The following is an 18,115-nucleotide window of genomic DNA, read 5'->3' on the forward strand; positions in this document are numbered from 1 at the left end:
GATGGGCCCGCCTTGCCGATAAGAGCCTGTCGATTTGCCCGGCTCTGTATGCGGAAGTAAACAGCAGAAGACAAGGCATGAGGGCTGACCTTGCAACTTTCAGCCAATAGCTGCTCGCGATTGCCACGTCTTCCCCAATGAAATCTAACTAATGGCGGAAAAGAGATCGAAGGAGCGTCACGTTCGGGAATAAGGCGATGTTGCTTCTCACCAACCGTGTACTGCCTTGAGAAGCCGTCCAGAGAGATATGCAAGAATAGCTTCAGTAGAGCAAAATTTGGGAAAAAAACGACACGGGAGGTAGAAAAATTGTCCTGGTCTGGCTGAGTGGCTAAGACAGCTTGAGAGAGGGTTAAAAATGTGAAATAAGCAAAAACCAGAGTGTAGCTTCGGCGATCAAGTGTTAGGAATTTGTTTGTGGAGAAAGAAAGCGCAGTCGCTTTAAAAAAAGAGTTTATCTGGAGTGACGGAGATGACAATTCCGTACTTACTTACCGAAGAGTAAGTCCCATTGAGCACAGTGGGATTTACTTCTGAGTAAACTCGCATTGGATTTGCTTGCAAAGGTTTTTGCAAACTCGATCTTCGCAAGCACGATGTGCCCGAAATGGTTTACAAGGCAATCTCATACATCCTACTTCAGCAATAAACCCCATTGGGGGGCTTAGTACTAGGAAAGTGAATATACGATCGGTTCTGTGGACAATTGATGTAATTGATTTACAACACAGTTCTGGACAGACATACTCAGAAGTACTTCCTTAGAAGGAATGAGCCCCACCGAGCATGGTGGGATTTACTTCTGTTAAGACGTACCCTCAAGAGTTGCAGAACTTTTTTCTGTCTAAACATGGATAGGATTTTGCAGGCAATGATTAATGATCATTCAGTTGCACGAAAGAGAAATAAATTCTGCTTTTTTTGTTTTAAAGCATGTGTCAGAAACGGCAAAGAGGCATTGCTGAAGGGAGGCAGTGGCCTCTACCACCAGCAAGGAGACAAAAGGGCTACGGGAAACTGCCACTCCTCCTCTCAGGAAGAACAGCATGGCCAGGGGAGGAACAAGCTGGTCTCATCCCTCTTAGTGAAGGTGTAGAGGCCCTATGCTTGTTTTCCTTCTTTGTTCTTTTCTCCTTTTTTTAGTTTGACTGTTAGTGTCTATCTGAATGATTCACAATCTATCTTAAATTTAGTATGTGCACAGCACTTTATGAGTGTTAACCATAATAATGATCATTGCTGAATCATAAAATTTGAAGGGACCTCTATCTACTATTCTAGGCCAATCCTGTTTGATACAGACTCTGGACTGCAGAATGCAGCAATAGCATTGCTGATAGATGGCCATCTTTTTAAAAACATTCCAGCATTATAGAATATTTCCCCCTTCCCTCTCACAGTTTGTAATCTAATGCTATCAAGTAGATTAATCAAGTAGAACAATATAGCTCACTAAAAGGATGCTCTCAGTTTCAAAATCTGCTGACCAATACGGGTTTAAATCACTCTGAATACAAAAATATATCATTTTTAGGATCTTGGCTGCTTGTCATAAAACTGCAAATGACAGGCACTGTCTTTTAACTTTGTATTCAAAATTATTTTAAACAAACTACAGTCTGCTGATGAATAACTAGGTATATTTAGCCTGGAGATAAGAAGAGTGAAAAGGAGGGGACATGATAGTATTCTTCACACTCTTAAAGGGATTTCATATTTCCTTTAGTACATTTGTTTATTATCAGTATCCAAAGCAGTCTGAATAGCTTGCAAACATTAAGGCTTAAAATACATTGTTTTAAAAAGCAGATACTTTTAAGTAAGCAACACACATAGAAGAACAGTAAGTAGAAAAATCCAGACCCTGATTAAAATGTCTTAGGCTGCCAGATGCCTGAGAGAAAAGGGAATTTGGTGCCAAAAAGGTAACAAAACAGGCAAGCCTTGTCAGGATCATTCCATAAATGGAGAGCCATCACTGTTGCTATCCACTACCCTTCCTTGGAGGAGGAGTTCCTAGCAAGGATGCTGTAGATCTGAATTTCCTGCACTACATATTTAAAGTTTTTATAAACTATTCAGTTAGCAACAGCTCTCAGAATGGTGCTCAAGAATTCAAACAGTTAAAAACAATTAATTTTAGTTCCAATTAAAAACAAAAACAAATATACATGCATTATCAGCACAACAATAACATTCATTGGGGCATAACATCCACCAACAATGACAATAATATGTAATACAAGACTAAAACTAAAACCAATCACAGAATGCCAGTGACCATACAGATAAAGCCAATATAACATTGGATGACATTATTTAACAATTAGAATGCCAGGAAAATAAGAAGGGTTTGACCAGGCACCAAAATATATAAAGAGTCGGTGCCAAACACACCTCCCTGCAGAGATGACTTCATAACCAGGGTGCTGCTGCTGCTGCTGCTGCTGCTGAGAAAGTTCTTCCCCTTGTGGCCACCTTCCTTACTTCTTTTAAAGGTGGCTCCTGGAGAAGGACCTCTGTAGTTCACCTTAGGGTCCAGGAAGGTGGATATGGAAAGAGGTACTTCTTTAGCTATCCAAGCCCTAAGCCATTTAGGGCTGTATAGATTAGCATAAGCCTCTTGAAGCGGGCCAATTGGTAACGGATCAAGTGTAAGCACCTTGAAGTGGGCCAATGTAGCTGACAAAGAAGAGGACTTATATGTTCATACCTGCCCATCCCTGTCAACAGAGGGGCTGCCCTATTTTGTAGCAACTGAAGTCTCCAGACTGTTTCCAAGGCAGCCCCATGCAGTGCACATTACAATAGGTTACCAGAGCATGGATTATCATTGCTAACTTTTGCCTATGTGCTTGCCTTTGAATCCTATAACAGGGATCAAAAGTCTTCAGCCAGCCGAGGTTTCCTGTATAGCTCTCAGGTGAGGAGAGAGCTTGGAGGAACCACCAGTAGATGAATTGCTACTGCTATCTCAGATCAGTGATACCTGCAGGGACGCAGGTGGCAGGGCACTCAGCCAGCTGTGAGGCTGAAGCATTTTTCTGACCTCAAGCCATTCTACGGCCATCTAGATTCAGTTTAGTGGCCATGGGATTGCTCTGCATGTTAAGTGATTAATTTGAATGAATTTAGTTGTTGCACTAAATGTAACATCTATTGATAAAACAACTATTCATCCTCCTAAACATTTAATAATCAGAATTATGACCTCATTGAGCTATTATCCATACATAGCTGAAAATGTTGAGAATCCACCCATTCCATTAGATGCAATACTATGTTTTTAAAAATCTTTTATTCATTTTGTTCAGCACAGCAGTTTTGGACACAACCTCTTGCAATGCTCATAAGCCCCTGAACACAGAAGTTTGCCTTCCCTGCCCCTGATACATTTGGGACTTAAAGAATGACAGGAATTGTTACCCTTGTGCATATCAGTCTTCCTCAGTTCTCCATCCATGAAACAGAAACATGATCCAGCTTAGAATCTCACCAGTTGCTCTAGAGTACCCAGTTGACCAAAATAAAATAAAATAATTCCAAAGAACAGCATTTGATCTGTTTAATGCTGACCTGGCAGCATTATGTCTTTGCTTCCGTGTCCTATGAGTAAAATGGGCCAACATGAAGAGAATCACAGTGCAAACTGTAAAGCACAGCTCTGGTGAAAAACAGAGGGTTAATAAGTAATAGTCTAAAATATTAGAGACAGCCCAGAAATCTATGAGGATTGTTCCTGGGGTTGTAAGGAATGGGCATCGAAGAATAATACTGCGTGCAGAGCATCCAGCTATATTGGATTTTGCATAAGTATTGCTTTGAAATAGAACAGCAGAGGTGGTCTTCACTTCCCTGTCCTCTTCAGTCTATATTTCTCTATACAGGCTTTTTTGTGCACCTAGCAAGAAAATTTTGGAAGGGGAGGGAAAGAGGCTAGAGAGGCTTCAGGATAGCTCATACCCTTGCCTCTCTAGAGTCCTCCCAGCCCACTAGACCCCCACCATTTTCCTCTCCCAGAGGTTGCTTTTCTGACCTTGAGCGTGACTGATGCAATGCTCGCATGCTGGCTGCAAGGTTGTCAGAGTGCTAATTTGCAGCTCTGTGGTCAGAGCACTGTCTCCAAGTGCTGGTTTGGGAACCTGGAACAACCTGTGATGCTTCAGAAGCTGTCCGGGGCCACAGCTTCATGTCTAACAAAAAGTATCCTCCTGCCTGATGTCTTCTACTCATCAGTCACTAGAGGGTGCTGTTCCCCAAGTCTGGCTTGCGAGAATTGGCTCCGCTATCAAGAAAGACAACAGGGTGGTGGCCAGAGCTGCTGGAGCAATGACAGTTGCTACGCCTGGCAATTTCACAGGATTCCTATCTGAGAGATACTTCCTGGGTCTGCTGGAGCAGTGTAGCAGGCACAACCTGTACGGTCCTCAGTGGGGACTGGGGAATGGGGTGGGGAGAAAATATTAGTTATGTTGGTAAACAATGGAAAAATCCCTGCAATAAGTAATCAAGGGGAGCAGAACTTTTAAATACAGCATTGCAAAGAGCCCTCTTTCTTAAGGAAGAAGAGTATAGTAAGATGTTATTTTATTTAAAACAGTAAATCCCCTATCATCTCTTCATCTTTTTCTTGCTTCCCAGATGAAAGCATGGTTCTACTATTTCACAAGAAAGATACTGTTTAAAAAGCCATTATGCAATATACTGCAGCATTGGCTTGCTCTTTAAAAATGATTCAGAACAAACATGTTCTAAGCTGAGCTAGTCCTGCATCCAGAAATCATGCTCAGTGTGGAGGAGGCCCTATCTATCGACGTAATTGCCCAGATAACAGCCCCTAATGGGAAGAACCAGCCCTTTCTCTGGACAGCCTGTTTCCTTTGCAGAGTGAGCCAGTCCAGTCCCATGTGCAGATAACAGTATTCTGCAAGGGACAAGCTCTGCCTTCTTTCAGGATAACAGTGCAATTGGCTTGGCCTTAATTCCACATTATGCAATGGAGTCTGAAGATTGCCACCACATCTGTCTGATGACATTGGAACAAGTGATTTGACTGTTTTATCTTCCTACCTTTCGCTGGAGTTTTGCCAGTTTGCTCTGCAGATAGCACAACCTGTCTCTGTTCCTCACCTGGTTTTTCTGTGGAAAGTGGGTTTTTATCAGATAACACTCTCCTCTGTTAGGCCAACTTCTCATTGAGATAATCAGTTCAAGAGTATGACCTTCTATGTGCCTGCCTAATCCCAAGGCAGTCACTGATCATGGTCAGACTATGACTTGTGTAACTGCACAAGGAGCAACCAGTAAGAAAAGGGAAAGGGGGAAATATTTCATCAGGGTTAGTGGAATGGTCTCACTTCTGGTCTCCCTATGTGCAGCCCGCTGGAATAGATGGAATGAGGTCTGAAATCTGCTCTACATTTCAGGTGTGTGTTGAAAGTAAACTTCTGCATTCAATGTTATGTTCTGTGTAGTGCTACATTGTGAGTGTGTTCATTGTGAGATGCTTAACAGCAGCTACAGAATGGCATCCTGTGGGTCAATAGTACACCTTCAACAAACTCAGTTTCCCATAAATAGATCCCCAAAGACCTGTTGTGTTTATTTGGCTGGTAGCTGAAAAATGTACACCTAAGCTGTCTTTAAGTCAAAAAGCAAATTTCCCATGTTTAAAACTGCTTGTATTCATTTCCTGTCAGTATTGCCAGAGAAGGGCTAAAAACTCATACTCTGTACAAAAACAGGATGTTGGCTTGTGCGTTCATTAGCTACAAAATGCAAATCCCCTTCTGCCTCAGAGCACTCCCCTCCCCACCCCCTTTAGTAACAGGCTTAGGTAGAAACCATGAGTGGTCAGATGCCAGCTTCTGACTGTTAAACAGGGAAACTTTCTAAATGGAAACTTGATCACAACTGCTGCTTGGTAATCTTGCTGCTGGCAAGTACTCTGCAGACTAGCAGCCAAATAATGTACTGAGGCACCTATGTTCAAAGCCTTCACTGACACAGTACACATTCCAGTTCTAATGACCTTTTGAGCCCCAAACAAATCACTTTAGAAACAGACCATGCTATATAACACTAGTATATAAAGTAGCACTGGTACATAAAGGGATAGCTCATGTTTGGAATGGCTTTGGAGATTTCTATTGTACTAAGTGCTTTAACATTTAAAAAAATATTTTGGCCTACTGCATAAAAGCATGATGGAAAGACAGAAGAGTACTATGAGAACCTCTCTGCCCATTTAAGGCATAGTTTACGGCATTTCCTAGCTATGTGTTTCTCAAAGCCCAGTGCCCAGCTTAGGGTACGAGTCACTACAATGTCAACATAGTCTTCCAACATCAAACAGCTGCTGTAGTATCAACCAGTCTGTTACTAAAGCTTTGTCTCCTAAAGTGTTTGTTGTAGGGGTAAAGGGTTTCCTTAGGCTCTTTCTCCCACCATTGTAGGTTGAACATGTCATACTTTGACTTTAACTGAGCACTGGCCTTAGAAGAAACATAGAAAATTCAAAAGTTCCAGTGGCATTTACTCATAGTGAACTCAGATGGTGAGTGCCAACAAAATGGAGCCTAATTCATAAATAAATAGAGAAATAGAACCTTGAGAAACTAGAGGGAAGTGCAGCATGCTCTAGAGGAAGCCCAACAATTGCAGGAATAAAAAAATCACAGCAAGGGCTGAACAGCAGCCACAGAATACAGAATGACAGCTGAACAGAAGGAACATATCAGGAAAGTGTTGAAATACCAACTTGATCTGGTCTCATACTGTTTATAATGTCTTTTTTGGGTGAAATATGTGAGTTTTGTCTAAAAACTAACAATCTCAGTTCTCTTTGGTTTTTATTGCCAGAAGTCACTTTTGCCCTAAATACAAAATGGCAGCCAGCTTAGGTTAAAAACTAAGAAGAAATGCAATTTATAAATGTCTGGGATTTGGCACAGACTGCTGGGACCCCATGAATCTGTGCAGCACTGCAAAGGAAAGCTTAGTCTACCTTTTGACCTGTGCAATGCACATTGGGGTGCAATGAGAACCTATGCATATCTACTCAAAAGTAAATTCCAGTGCTCTCAATGGGACCTTCAGGCAAGGAATTGTGCACAGAACTGCAGCCTAAGTTGATTAGCAGTTGGAGTCCTAGTACTCACACTTCACAAGAAACCAAAATGGATAGTCACAAGATCAGACCATGAGAGCTTATATCTCAGGACTGCATGACCTAGATGCTAATTGCTTCATTCCTCAGCTGCTTTGCTTCAGCTTCTTTCTTATGTCCTTATATCTGGTATACATCAAGTGTACATTTGCTGACATCTAGCAAAAGGGACTGCTTTAAAGCATTGGTATTCCTGCATCCACAATTCTATATTATTCATTTGACTTGGGTTTCTTTCTTTGTGTGTGTGTGTGTGTGGGGGGGGGTCTTCTCTTCTTGTAAGGCTAACAGTAAGACTACCAGCAGCTTAGACCCAAGTATGATATACAATTTCCTGTCACTTTCAAACACTGTTTTGTAATTAAAGCAACACCAGGAGAGTACTATTGGAAATGACAAGAAAGGGAATGTTTAGTATTTCATTTTCCACTATTCACTGGCTTGTTGATGGGCTTGAGGACAAACATTGCACTCCTATGTGTTACAGAGGAGTTCAAACATGCTGGCTTTATGCACACCTGCAATTGTACTTTGTATTTCTGTTGTCAGTGTCCTAAACACCTTGGCTCAAGAAGCAGCAGAGCCACAGGCATGAGTGGCTGCCAGTATCAAGAATGTTCTGGATGGTTGCAGAAGGCTCAAGGGAATTGCATAGGTGCTTCTTCCATTGAATCAAAGATGTTTTTCCCTTGGAAGTGTGTAAATGCCTACCTTCCAGTCAGCTAATCAGTGAAGGTACCTACCAGGCAGAGCCTTTGCAGGCCCAATTCTGGAACATTTCCTGGTCAGAAAGTGACAGGTTATCTGGTTTAGATATCTTCCTCGGCACTCCTCAGGATAATTTCCTCTTGTATGCTAGCAGCCACTTCTCTTGTACGGTACACTCTTGTGATCACTCTTGTGATGTTCAGCTATCCAACTTTAACTTAGTCGTTTCAAGAAGTGAATCTAGGCTGCCATCCTTCACGGTGCATAAATCTGTTGTGTACACACCACCGTTTTGGTAAAGGTCCTTTAGTCCTGCATTCATCATCACGCTTGTACATATGCAAGTGCACCTGTGCAGGTGAATTAGGCACCTTATCAGGATGCTCTTTCTCCATGTGGTACAGCCATATTTAAAATGCCATTCTTCTGCAGAGTTCTAAGCATTAAAACAAGAGGCAGTTTTTAATTAAATAAGCAGAGAAAATACACACAGAGCTGCACAAAACAGAGGCTGCCTTTCCCATCCAAATAGCAGTTTGATAGGTGGGATATATTTGACAAAATCACAGCAGGAAAAAAGGGGTTAACTCTCCTTTCTCTCCCCTGCAGTCCTGTGTTGCTTCCTCCTCCAGGGACTGCTATATACATTTGTAAAATATGCATATTAATTACATTCCTGCAGTCATCTACTTGGCCATGTGAGACAAAGGATCATAGCTGCCTCAGAATTCATGCCTCAAATGAAAATTCTTAAGCGGTTTATTATGGTCGTCCTGAATAAACATTTCTATGCAATTCCTGCTTGACAGTTACCTCCTTTCTCATAATTCCCCCCTGCCTGGGTGTCTATTAAGTCCTACTAAGCTCAATGTGAATGGCTCCCAGGTAAGGAGGAGTAGAACTGTAGCCTGAGATGCAAGTACCTCTTCCACTGCCTACTATTTGCTACACCTATGTGGCATAAGGAAATTGTGGCAGGTACTCATATTTGCAGTTCAGGTACCTATTTCCTAATACCATCCTTCCCAATCATAGAGATGAGTTGCTGGCTTCCTATGCATCCATCCATACATTAACCTGCCCAAGGCGGGTGTTAATTTGAGCAAGTGAATCAGAGTACTTTTGAGTACTATGGGAAGAATTTCTTCCTACAAATGGGTGTGATGCTGATATAATTCTATCAAGAGAAGGAAAGAAACCTAGTAACCCACAACCAGATCAAAATCTGTTGACCAGTGAGAATGTATGGTGATGCAGAGCAACTACAGTACTCCAATTGGGTTGGAGCCAGACATTATCATACTTGCTGTAGAAGCACTGAAATCAATAGGGCTTAAAGTTGGTGATGAATTACATATAGATCCAGCCCACAATCTTTACAATCCTGTAATATTTGTAGCAAAATCCCAACTCTGTCTATATTTTTGTCTCATGGCATCTGAAACAACACTACCATGTAACTAAAAATAAAATCAGAGTTTATCAAATATAGCTCTCGTCAAAAATGCAAAGAGAAATAAAGCAATCCTATTCAGAAAAGCTTTTTTAAATTAATCTTTTTTTTCATCCACTCTGGAGCCAGAGTTAGGAAACTCCAAGAGGCTGCATTATTTCCTTCCTGCAGTAGAAAATAGAGTTGAGAAAGGAGAAACTACAGAGACCTCCTTTCTAGCATACTCTTGACTTTGCACTGGTGACCTCAGGTGGAATTACATTTGGCAGAGAAGTAATCACAATAAATACATGCAGAGGTGGTGTTAATGGGTGGCATACTAGAGCTGGAGCCTTGAATCTCTGGATGGCATCTGCTCCCCCCCCCCCCCGGTTGAAATAAAAGTAAGGGGCCCTGATTATCTCCATTGCATCTGATTCCCCTGGATTAGCTGTGTTTTTGCCCTCAAGTGTGTCACGCATGTATGCACAGATTTTAGAGCATATATGAACTGGCACATTTGTGTATGCTTGCCTGCCATTTTTCTTGTTCTGTGGCCTGGATATTTCCTACCTAGCACCATCTGTGTACACACATGTATTGTGTGTCTCTGGTTTTGTTTGTTTAACAAAGGTCCCCTATTGTGGGCAGAGAGAGGTCACCAAAATGCCTGGATGGAGGAGGAACTGCAGGACAGAGAAGTCAGTGAATATTATCACCCCAATATTTTGAGATCCTACCAGTCCCCCTGCGAAGCTTTTTATAAAATACAGAAGCAACAAGTACTAGGCTACATTTAAAGATTCCCTGCCTGTTAATTTGTGATTCTGAGAAACTTGTTTGACATCATGGTACACATTCCTCCCAAAGGAATCTCCTGTTTTGCTAGTCCAGCTTGAGACAGCAGCAAGTGCAGAAAACTACAGAAACATACTAAAACAACTGCACTGGAAAAAGATGCTGTATAAAGAGGAAGAAAAAGCTGAGAAATAAGAAGAGAAAGGAAATGCAGAAGAGTGATTGCTGGCTTCTTGGTGGTTCGCTCTCTTGTGCCCTGCACTCTGGGAAAGGCAGTATCTGTTTAGGTTCGTGGCTAAATTTAAACCCTGATTGCTTGCTTCCCCCTCTGCTCTCCCCACCCTCTCTTCCTCTCCTCTCCCCTCCTTCCTTATTCTCTAGCACAGGCCACACAGGAGTCTGAGAGTTTTAAGCTGAGCTGAAGCTTGGATATTAAACCCTCCCAAACCGTGTGAGTTGTTTTTCCCCTTCTGGGTGAGAGGCTTTGCAGAAAGAGGCAAGACAGACAGAAAAAAAACTGGAAAGAGGAAGGGGATGGGGGAACAAATGCTTCCTAAGAACATCTCGCACCTGCGCAACAGCGAGGTAAACAACCCAATCCCAAACCTTTTCTTTCTCTTTCGCCAGATATCTTTATCTTGCTTTGGAACTTGACTCAGGTAAATGTGGCTCAGCTTAAAACAGCTCAGATAGCTGACTGAACTCATTCTCCTTGCATATAGTAACGGAGGGAGGCGCGGGGGGCTTGGACGAAACGTCTTGCTCTTTATGCCTTCCCTCACAGAACTGAGAACCTTGAGTTGAATTAATTTGATTTGACTCAAGGTGCCTGTGTGTGTCCAAGGGATTAAGTCAGTTTTGAGCCTATCATCAAGGAAGTCAAACTTAACTGTGTTTTATTTAAACGTGCTACTTTGAAATACAGTTTTAAACTTTACAATGCACACGTAAGTCGCTGCAAAGGCTTCAGCTTCCTTCTCTGATCGGAATGTTAAAGCTGCGTATTCGCAAGACGCCTGTTGCACCGAGTTCACTGAATGCAGGACTCTCTGTCCTGTATTCACAGTATATGGAAATCCAACAGGTATTGCTTTTCTATCACAAAAAGTAGTGCTATTCAAGGATTTAGTGAAATTCATTTCCGCACCATGTTAAAGACACAGGGACCCTGGAAGAAAAAAAATGGTGATAATTCTATAATTAGTATTTTCAAAACTGTAAAAAGCACTGAATGCTTTAGCTGTTTCTGGAACAATATAAAAACGGCTAAGTGCACTAAATTCTCTCAACAGGATTTCATTGAGTGTAACTATGTCTAGATGATAGTTCTTCCTTTTAATTATTTATCTGCAAACAGTCGACTGATGTTTTGTTGGTTAAATTTGGTGCAGGGAAATAAAGACATCCACAAAATACCAAATATCCAAAAGGGTTAGATGCTAGGCTTGCTCATGTATATGCAAGGTAGAACAAGGAACATTAATAGTGCTGTGTGACTTAACAGTCTTTAGCACAAAAGAAGGATCACCATAGTCTGCTTCTAGATCTCCACAGTATAAGTTGGATTTGTTAACTCTAATTCTGATAACTTCAGCTAATTCTCAGGCTGGACAGTTGATTTGTTGCATGATACCACATGTTGCATGCAGTCTCCATATTTTATCTCAGTGCTGCCCTTCTTTTGCAGGGATGACATGTCACATGTTTTGTATCTTGCCTTCTAGTCAGATCATTAATTGCCGTTATAATGCAGTTTGACTCTGTGAGCATCTGCAGTTCAGTTAATGTTGGGTGACCCAGCACTGTCACCATAGCGGCACCATTTCATTTATTTATTTAAAACTGGTTAATCCTTTACAGGCTACATATTCCCAAAGGCTATATCTCTAACATGCTTGCACTTATCTGGTGCCATTCTTTGTAAAGTGTCTAACAGGAAGTGCCATTTTCAGAGTCTTCTGCTTACTGTTTGTAAGTCATTGGAGGCAGCTATTCTCTTCTGCTCTGGAGTGTTTTATCTGACCAAATAGTTTTAAAATGGGGAAGGGATGAAAAACAACATCCCATCTCCTTCACCTAGTATGTACAGACAGGATATTGTGCTGTCTTTGATGGGCTTGCAGAATGCTAAGGTGACCGTTGATTTATCATTTGAAAAGATTTCTCATTTCTGGACTAGTGCTTCCCATCAGTGTGCTAGGTACGACACCCTAAAGTTGTGGTGAGCAACTTGTGGCCTTCTAAGCATTTTGGTCTGCTACTTCCATTGCCCCTCACTATCGGTGGTGTTTCCTAGAGCAGATATGAGTTGTAGGCCAAAACATCTGGAAGGCCGCAGGGTTCCCACCGCTTCCTTCAAGGGAAATGGTAAGAGGGAAATGCTAGGAAGCTCCCAGCCAAGCCAGCTAAGTAAGCACATTGCCCAGCAAAACATGGCCACTCTTGGGAAGATCGAATCTGAGAGTAGCACTTCAGGATGAGCTACTGTTTGAGGAGACAATAGTGACAATTCAAATTAGTTATAGAAACTTTCTGTTTGGTTGCACCTGCCCATTTTCAACCTACCATTTACAATATGAATTCCTGCAGTCACTCTTGACAATTTGACAGTGTCTTTACAAACCAGAATTTATTTTATATAAGTCCATTTATTAGATTCCGGAATGTTTTTTACAATGTTGAGGCTAGCAGCAAATTGGATCTTAAGATATTAATCATGTGCAAAAAGCAGCTAATACTGAACATGCAAAGGTTACATCTAGGCCATCAGATTAGGACTCAGTGTTCGCAATGCCTTTTTCCCCTACTGTAGCTGGTCTCGTTTGGGAAAAAAGGAATTGAAAGTAACTGCAGGTAAGTAATCAAATGGTCTTTTTTGGAAACTGACACATGAAATAGATTTAGAATGTTAGATTAGAATTTTATATTAGAAAGAATTTTATAGTAATTATGCCTTCTTTCTGTTTCTTGGGGATTTCCCCTTGTAAAACTTAATCTCTTTCAAGTGTTCCTTATAATTAGCCATTTCTGGTAGCATTTGCCTTTTAGCTGTTGATATTTTCCAACCCTAATATTATTTCACATCATCTTCCTCTCTTTTGATTAGATCTTGGGTTCCAAAAGTGTGCAACTTTGTAAAATCTCAGTTTAATGTTATTTTTAGTTATTTAGTTACCAAACTGAACATATAAGTTCTTTTCAAAATTTGCACTCAATGAAGAATCAAGAATTTACACAATGTGTATAGCCAATCAGACTTGATTTATTTGTGGTCAATAGGAGAAGTTTCATAAATTAAGGGTGCAATTCTACACATATTTAGACCAAAAAAAAAAAAAAAAAAAACCCTACAACTCCCAGCATACCCCAGCCAGAGAATGCTGGGAACCATAGGATTTTTTTTCTGTCTAAAGGTACATAGGATTGCACCCTTAATCCATGAAATTTCTCCCATTGACCACACAGGTCAAATGGCTCCATGCTGGTTGAAGAATTGTGGGAGCTGTAGCAATTTTTTTTCTGTTTAAACATCATCATCATTATCATTATTATTACATTTGTAGGCCACCCCATGGCCAATAGGGTTCTCTGGGTGGCTTACAATAAAACAGAAATAATACAAATTCTATTACAATAACAATACTAAATATACAATATAATAAATACAAAATACAATACAAAATACAATACTAAGTACAAAACAATGCTGAAATCAAAGCAGAAATACTTGATGCAATAGTATAATACAGAATATAAAGCAACAGTAAAACCCAACTATAACCCCTCCCCCCCCAAAAAACCCCACCAGTGCTCAAAACAGTGCCAGTTGGCTGAAAAGGGGTGGCTAGCAGGGCCACACCTCGACTTCGCCTCTGCTCCACCTCTGCTCTGTGGCTGCAACAGGGATGGCGACTGCCTTTCTCTTCCTAAATGCATAGGATTGTGCCCTTCAGGGTTAATTTTGGGGGTTGAGTTAAAAATGAGGAGGTCTTTTCTTTTGGTTTTATTCCTCAGTATTATTATTATACCAGAATTCTTAAGTAAGTGACATATATCAAGGTCTGTGGCAATGCGACCTTGAAATAAAGAAATTTCCTTCAAATATCATTGGGCTACATCTGATAAAACTGGTCAGACAGAAGATGTCTTATGCAACCATGCCAGGTGCAGTGATAAAAATAGTTTTCTTTACAGATTCAGGCTTATTGCATAGAAGTGATAGAACTGGAGGTTTTCACTTCTTCTTTTGCCAACTGCCTGAATTAGTTTTCATAGCTGGCCTAATTAGAGATGGTTACATCCTTTATATATTTTAGAGGTTTCCCCAAATCAATATAAGAGTCGGTGGGAAGAAAGACTGTGCAACTCAGTTAACTGTGCCTCATAGATCAGCTAGTAGCCCACTGTCTGGTCCATTAACAACCGTGGCTGCAAATCAGTTGAAATAAAGCACCGTGGAATGTCTGCAAAATATCTCTCTCCACTTAACCCAGTGGGGAAAGCAGTATGTATGAGGATCAGTGGAGGAGAGGATTAGGTGGGCAAGCATCAGGACGCCCTTGGGAACACAGTGAAGGGCTGGGCATGGGCTTAAGCTGGACATCTTCTGACCCAGCTGCACCTATTCTTTCTTGTGTTTCTTTGAACCTATTGACATTAAAGTCACCTGTCATTTATTGCCTTAGAATATGAACAAGTAACAAAGAGGTGGGCAACTTGTGGCCTCAGAGATGTTTTGGCTTACAGCTCTCATCATCCTTCACTATCATCTGTACTGGCTAGACCTGATGGGAGTTGTAGGCCAAAACAATGGTCCACCTGCAAAGTAACCCATAATGCTCTGGTATTTTTGCACTTAATTTTCTTGAGAACAGTTCTGCCTTTGCACTGTGCTTCCCACTTTTCATATCTTTAGTCATACAAGAAAACAGAACAGATCCAATGGAGATGCATAATTGTAGCCATTAGGGAATGGTTAGTAATCCTTACCTTTTTGTACACTGTCTCTTAGCTAGCTGCTGACCATTCTCTTCTCACTCATGACTTAAGATTCTTTACAGATGCTTTGCAGAGTGATTCATTGCAGCATACAATACTTCTGAAAGACCAAGAATAGTCTATCACTTTTATCAATATGCTGGATTAGTATGGTAAAATAATCTAGTATGGTAGATTAACAACACATTTTTAATCTGTCTCATTTCTTCTATAATGTGTTGGGGTATGGCCAGCTATTCTATTCTTTACAGCTTTACAAAGAAAAGAGGTTCTTTGTCTGAAAGTTTTAAATGACTGCTAGTTTCTAGTAATCTGGTACAGGCAGGTTTTGGTGACATTCTGCATTTGGGACCTCTTTATGGGAGCACCCTTAACAGGGACACCACACACGTTAGCAGTACGTTACAGTCGTATGCATGTACCTAGAAGTTTCCTTACTATGCAGCTTGCTTGGGCATTTCAAAGCAAGTAGTTTAATAAACCACTGGCAGTGTACACTATGGCTGGTGGGCTACATTAATGAGAGTGCATTGCAGGTTTTTCTGGCTTCTCGTGGGGAAATGTGTCCTATGAAGGCAAGGCTTCCATCATACTTTTAATTCAGTAGAAAGAAACTGAGTACCACCCATTAAAAGCATTAAGTCAGAATTCTATCTGCAAACATAGGTTTCCAGCATACTATTAGTAGGTGTTAGGAAATAATTAACAGATTACAGGGAAAGAAACAAATAGCCCAACTCCAAAAAAGGTTGTTATACAACCATGTGTACAAATAAAAATGTTTTATCTTCATGTATAAACACATTGGACTGATTCTGTCAACACAGTAGCTTACTGTGGGTTAATTAACCCTAGGACATGCAGGAGTCATTTTAAATATGCAAATTCCAGTCAGAAGAATTGGGGCATTTTGTACAAATTCAGCTATTGTGAGTTAATCAAGCATTAAAGAACTCCCACAATTCAACTACTAATCAAAAATCTTTAATCTTTGATTAAAGATTATTCTTTGATTTAATCTTTGATTAACTCATGATGACTAGGTTCACCAGTCAGGCTAGAATATGGGTATTTAAAAATACAAACATTTATTTAACAGGTCTACATTCAGAACAAACAATAACTGAATAATAATGTTCCCAGAAGGTTAACACTGCATCTCTGCTTCCATACCTTGATTTTTGTCCTTCTCATTCATACCCGTCTCTGATTTTACTAACTTAGGTTGTAATCCTATACAAACATACCCTGAGCTCAGTGAGAGTGCCTGCTGAGTGGGCATGTACAGAATTGCACTGTTAAGCAGCTCTGCCATTTAGCAACTCTCACTATCTCTCCATCCTAACTTAGCTCCCCCTTCTCTGACCTTTCACCCTTTGTCCCCCAAATGCCACCAAGGCCACACAGCATTCTGGTCTGGGCTGTCAATCATTCTTCAACTCATTCTTCTCTTAGACTCACTGATGAAAAAGTAACATGCAAAGTGGCCTAAGCAGAAGTTTAAAAATTACTTGGAGCATCCTGTTCACATTAAAAACAGTTATTTGAACACCCTTTGTATTGGTTGGGCCAATTTTGCTTTCATGTACTGCATTAACGAACACCATGGGACTGACAAAGGGTTGGAGAGAATGATGACAATTCTAGTCTTTAGAAGTGCTGCACTGCAAATGATCCCTGTCTGCATTGCTGTTTGAACATGATAGACACAAGTCACCAGTTCTCAAGACTTCATGAAGCGATAGGACTTCAAGGCTGAAGTATCTCACAGAGCAAGAAAAGGAGGCACTAAAAGCTGGTTTATATATTACAGGTGTTATGCAGAGGTGCTAGAAAAGGCCCATGTGAGATTTCTTTGCCCAGCCACAACAGAGTTGCTTTCCTGCCATAATTCTGAACATTGTACATCGTTTTTGACTTCTCAAGTCCCTCATGTGGAACAGTAACTCACAGATTTTAGATGAGCTCATGTTTAGCCCTACAAAGGCTTACAGGCTATATTATTTCTTAGATGAAAAGATAGAAGTTTTAATTTTTCACATTTCTTAAATAATTTGTGCAGAGGTCACCAAACTGAACTTCTTGGTTTTGCAGATGCAGGAAGAAAGCAATTAAACTTTCAGGGATGAAGTAGTTGTGCTTCTAATTGAATTAGCCATGGGTGTGGTGCTATATAGTCAGACTTTCTTCACTTGGCACAACTGCCTCTGTGTTTTCAGCAGGCTGTAATAAGGAAAGCATCCTCTCAGAGAGTGGAGGATATGATGGTCCAGACAAGCTGAGGCCCAGTGTTTACAACAGCTGCTGTCTGCTGTAGAAGGAAGGAAGGAGGGAAGGGAGCCAGTGACACTATTTGTCCTATGGAGTGGAAATTGAGACAGTTCCAAAACACTATTTCTAACTATATATATTTACACATATCCTCCTAGGACCTTCTTGCTAGTGTATTCTTTCAGGGAGGGTTACTACTTTTCCCAAGGCAAGATGGTCAGCTTGTGGTATACATTATGCTGTCCCTAAAAATAGCCCCTTTAAGTGACCACTTGGAATGCTTGTGCAGCCAGATTGATGCAGTCTTCAGGCCTTAAATCAAAGCAAAAGCTCAAATGCACTATATATTGTATTACAATTCCCAGCTTGTTTCCATGTAATGTGGTTACTGTACGAAATCATACATAGTTTATATTCATGATGGTGGTGCAGAATAAAAAGTCACTCCAGCAAATGATGTTGTATAAAATTCTGCAAATGCCAAAGTTGCCCTAAATTGACATTATTTGTACTCAAGTATGTTTACTTATATATAATAATTATAAAATTATTGATGAAATGCCAATAATCATCAGCCTTTTTGCCTCCTTTCTTCCCTTCTTTCCTTCATTTGTTGTGGTGGTATTGGTGGTTCTTTCTTCTTACTAAAGAGACCTGAAGATTTTTAAAGCTTGCACTTCTTTTTTTATTCTTTGAGTTGGCCTAATAAATATATTGTCCTAGTAAGGATTTTTTGCCTA

General features: G+C 40.6%; 1 protein-coding gene across 5 annotated transcripts in view; it reads left to right on the top strand.

Moving 5' to 3' along the window:
• The first annotated feature begins 10,269 nt into the window (after positions 1-10,269).
• RCSD1 (RCSD domain containing 1) overlaps positions 10,270-18,115 on the top strand; it is a 35,502-nt gene continuing 27,656 nt past the window's right edge. For 2 of the 5 annotated variants that reach the window (XM_044442179.1, XM_044442177.1), the window contains exon 1: positions 10,466-10,691. Coding sequence is in view for 2 of the 5 variants with exons in the window: in XM_044442177.1 (XP_044298112.1) it covers positions 10,641-10,691 (51 nt within the window). In the remaining 3 variants the exon portion in view is untranslated. Of the gene's footprint in view, positions 10,394-10,465; positions 10,692-10,768; positions 11,191-18,115 lie in introns of those variants that run through there. The other 3 variants (XM_044442181.1, XM_044442180.1, XM_044442176.1) reach the window with 3 other exon arrangements.

The sequence above is a fragment of the Varanus komodoensis genome, unplaced genomic scaffold (genome assembly GCF_004798865.1).
Source record: "Varanus komodoensis strain SLA01 unplaced genomic scaffold, ASM479886v1 scaffold4, whole genome shotgun sequence".
Lineage (NCBI taxonomy): Eukaryota > Metazoa > Chordata > Lepidosauria > Squamata > Varanidae > Varanus > Varanus komodoensis.